Source organism: Camelina sativa, chromosome 17 (genome assembly GCF_000633955.1).
Source record: "Camelina sativa cultivar DH55 chromosome 17, Cs, whole genome shotgun sequence".
Classification (NCBI taxonomy): domain Eukaryota; kingdom Viridiplantae; phylum Streptophyta; class Magnoliopsida; order Brassicales; family Brassicaceae; genus Camelina; species Camelina sativa.
In genome coordinates, this window is record NC_025701.1 from 12243297 (window position 1) to 12247137 (window position 3841).

Sequence of the window (3841 nt, forward strand, 5' to 3'; positions counted from 1 at the left end):
CATTTTTTAATTTTAGTTGAGTTCATTAGACGATAATCAAATAGTACAAGCTAGTCTTGGCCTCATTTTCTTTTTGAGAAATATTGTTATACTGTGATAAACTTACTACAATATGTTCTTCAGCTAAAGTTTCTCTGATCATGTGAACAATAACCAAGTACATTCATGCAACCCGACACTGCAAATTTGCATCGCTAATCGAATCAACTTCGATGTGATTCTGATTCATAAAGTGGATATGTATATCAGTATATGTGAATCAAATCACGTGTCAGATTTTTATATTACTAGTATTTGTTATAAACACTTGAATCGTATAAACGCCGGATACCAAAAACTTTTGTAAGTTGCAACCAATGGGCTAAACAAGTACTGTGTGGGTCACCTAAAGTTGTCACACCACTACAATTCCCAAACACTAACCCATAGGTTCTAACTAAAAACATGAGGTCTAATTTTTTTTAAGAGTCCTTTATAAACCCTAAACAACAGACACAACAAGCCACATCTCCTTTAATGCAGAAGAGATAGTAATGTTTGGGCTTTTAGACTCAAAAACAAAATAAAAATGTAAAACTAAGAGGTAAGGGACAAAAGTGAGGATGAAGGAAGAGACAAAAGTCAACGAAAGTGAAAAGACTAATTGTGTGAGAGACATGCCTTTGTTTTTTTGGAGAGAGAAGAAGAGCAACAAAAGCATAGCACATGTGTTGTTGCTATTTCCTCCGAGCTTATTTCACTAGATCAGAATTTGACTATTTGGTGCTCAGAACCTGGGATTTTGTCCCGGTGATATCAGATTTTGCAGACCATGAAGGAAACAAACCATGACTCAATGTCTCAAAACTGTTAACACTGTTAACTACAATCTCTCACACAGATAAAAACACTCAAAACAAATGGATCTGTCTAGCATTCAGAGTTTTTTTACTAGACACACATTTACCTTTGTGTTCCCCTGGTGTTTTTAGGCTTTTGTTGAACAGTTCTGGATTCACGGGAAGCACTTCATTCTCTGTTAAAACACAAGGGACCATAACTATTATGATTTTCATACAAAAATTGTGGAGCCTTATCACCAAAACATGATCTATAGACATTTTCAATCACCTGTCTTTCGACCTCGACAAAAGATGCTTGAAGCCTTCTTTTCAGGACTGATCTCTCTTCTTCACAGCTCTCATTTTTCGTGTCTAACAAAAAGATTAGACGGATTTAACCTGTGAATTCCATGTAAAGAGATCTCTGCTTCTTTGATTAAGAGTACTAACTCAGATTCATAATAGTTAGAACTAGTTTTATTATGATCCAAAACAGAACCAATAGTTCAAAAAGGCTAGATCCTCAGTCTAATCACCTAGGACAAATGAATGACCTGATTTAAAGCAATTCAGGCTAGAGTCACATCTCTTTATGGACTGTAGTTAACCATAATTGAAGTGTCCCATGTCAGCATCAAACGTCAGGAGAAGAAGTTATCAGAAATATTTTAGCTAACAAACAAGTTGATGGGATTTGACTACATTTACCGTAATAGTATGTCGACAAAATCGTGATCCGCTCCGTCGGCTGCAAAAGAAGAAGGTAGAAGAATTACCTAAGTTGAATGAAATCCAACAATTTACTAGGCCAAACAATTCTGAAAGGCTAGTTAGTTGTCTTGGAGATATACCATTACAAAAATCCCCTCACGGCGAGTGGGAACTTCTTCTAGCTTACTCAATGTTTCATCTCCTTTAGTAACTTTACCAAACACAGCATACTGTTGAATACCGCCAATCTTATTACTAGTCATCTTAAAAAAAATGAGATAAAGCAAATAGACCGCGCTTAACCAGATAGCTGACCTGACGATCAAGATGAGGAGCATCACCAAGAAGCATCGAGAATGACGATTGTGCACTGTTTGGATCATCATACCTACCGAGGAAAAACAGAACAAGAAGAGGCAAAACATCACATTGCAATAATCTTCATCAAGAAGACATGAACACAACAAAAAAGGAACAATCATAAAAATATATATAGGAACAAACCAAGCTACACCAAAGTAGTATATACCTTCCCATGGAAAGAGTACCTCTGACATGCTTGACATCACTGAACTCTCCCACAATTTTCTTCTCAGCTTCTATCCTTTGCTCCTCATTCATCGGGGCTGATCGTCCACTCGCCACATCCGCAACTTGAGCAACAAAACCTTTATCAACCTACACAAAACGACTCACTCACACTTATCATCCCCTTATTCCAAAAACAAAACAGCCAAAGATGCAAAAACCACATCAAAGCTTGAGCCTTTAAAAGTCATATACCCTGAAGAAATGATTAGTGTTGTAGCCTCCTAAACGAACAAGCTTGAAGATGTGGTCCACTGTCTTGGGTGCAACAGTGGGATAGAATCCAAATTCAATATCTCCATAACTAGTCTGCACACCATTACCAATCCATTCCATATACCATTTAGAAAATTTCAACTTCCTCCAACATTAATTTTGCGTAGAAAGCAAAAGAAAACAAAAAACTGAATTCATATTGAAGATATTGATCCTGAAGTCTAGAAACCCCCAAAACGAAGAACACCACCAAATCCATTATATACATATATAAAGCTTTTATTTTTAATGACAATCATGTCCTCAAGTTTGGTATGAAGAAGCTCTAAGGTTCAAAAGCAGTAGAGAAGAGGAGACGAGTAAATGAACCTGGAAGACGACACGAGCAGAACCAAGTTCTGGTTCATGAGACAGAGCTTTAGCTACGGAGATAATAGCTAAACAAGCCAAACCCAAGATCAAGATTCTCGTGTTCTCCATTTGCGTTTAGAAGTTGGCACCGATCTGATCAATGAGAGTTTGAAGTCAACACCGGCGGAGAAAACTTTCTGTTCGTCGTGAATCTCTTTATCCGTCGAAGACGATAACCGGAATCGTATTGGGCCCAATTTTTGTTTACCGTAGGCCCATTATCGTTTACCATCGTTTATTTAGTAAGGCCCATAATCTTATGTACAAAATAATTAGTATGAAAATTCGGCTTTATATACGGACTAACTATATAAATCCAAGAATCTGAATATTTTTGTTTATATAGTTTGGTCTTAAACTTTGAATCTTGATAAACTTTTACTAACTATTGAAATTTGATATGCATTCTCCATGAATGATAAAACTAGTTGAAACTTAAACGGTAAAAGACAAAATATATATTTTTATTTATTGTTATTGCTTTAGGCATCTCAATATTAACGGTATTTGGGTGTTTGATTATTGAATGAGTTGAAAAATTGGGCAAAAAAGCATTTGTTCGTCTTCTACTTTCATGCTTTTGATTTTAGGTTTTAGTTACATCAATCAACATCTAGAGTTAATGCTCCCTCGAAGAACATGATTCCCGACATATCCACGGTGCAACGGAAACATATATCGATTTCGAAAAGCTCAAAAAGAAATGCAAAATTGTTTTCTCTATACAGTATATATAATTCGACTCAACCTTATCCTTTCAATATATTTTAAGATGCATACAAGATTACAAGCCCCACGGATTAAACACTCTATATTAATAAAGGGATACCTCATGCATACTAGGAAAGATATACTTTTGAGTAACATGAGTAAACAACATCAACTGCAACACGTCTTTCTAAAACATGATTTTACAAATAAATCTTCTTCAGAATTTGATTATTTCCATTTACGTATAAATGAAAGATCAAACGTGGTTAATGAAAACGACGTCCAACTAATATTACTCAGCCCTCTTTTTTGTCTACTCATTTTTAAATTTTACATATTAATTATTTATCAGTTACTAATATAGTATGTACGTCACTACACAA

General features: G+C 35.4%; 1 protein-coding gene across 3 annotated transcripts; it reads right to left on the bottom strand.

Moving 5' to 3' along the window:
- On the bottom strand, positions 329-2898 carry LOC104756839 (peptidyl-prolyl cis-trans isomerase CYP23). 3 transcript variants are annotated; one of them, XM_010479488.2, is made up of 9 exons: positions 2706-2898; positions 2316-2429; positions 2062-2210; positions 1848-1920; positions 1673-1762; positions 1530-1569; positions 1111-1193; positions 947-1015; positions 329-773 (listed from the first exon to the last, which is right to left on the bottom strand). In XM_010479488.2, exons 1-8 carry the CDS (start codon positions 2814-2816, stop codon positions 995-997), a joined length of 681 nt encoding a protein of 226 aa, XP_010477790.1. In that variant the 5' UTR covers positions 2817-2898; the 3' UTR covers positions 329-773; positions 947-994. The 3 variants fall into 3 exon arrangements, with proteins under 3 accessions (XP_010477790.1, XP_019094259.1, XP_019094258.1); XM_019238714.1 differs by lacking the exons at positions 329-773; positions 947-1015; positions 1111-1193 and adding an exon at positions 1201-1220 and having other exon boundaries at positions 2706-2897; XM_019238713.1 differs by lacking the exons at positions 329-773; positions 947-1015; positions 1111-1193 and adding an exon at positions 1238-1418 and having other exon boundaries at positions 2706-2897.

Bases quoted from the DNA above. Each gene is read 5' to 3' on its own strand.
- LOC104756839 (XM_010479488.2), bottom strand. From the start codon at position 2,816: ATGGAGAACACGAGAATCTTGATCTTGGGTTTGGCTTGTTTAGCTATT. The intron at 1,921-2,061 runs GTATATACTACT...TTTCCTCGGTAG, and splicing joins GGTACTCTTTCCATGGGAAG to GTATGATGATCCAAACAGTG. The intron at 1,194-1,529 runs GTAAATGTAGTC...TCTTTTTGTTAG, and splicing joins TTTGTCGACATACTATTACG to ACACGAAAAATGAGAGCTGT.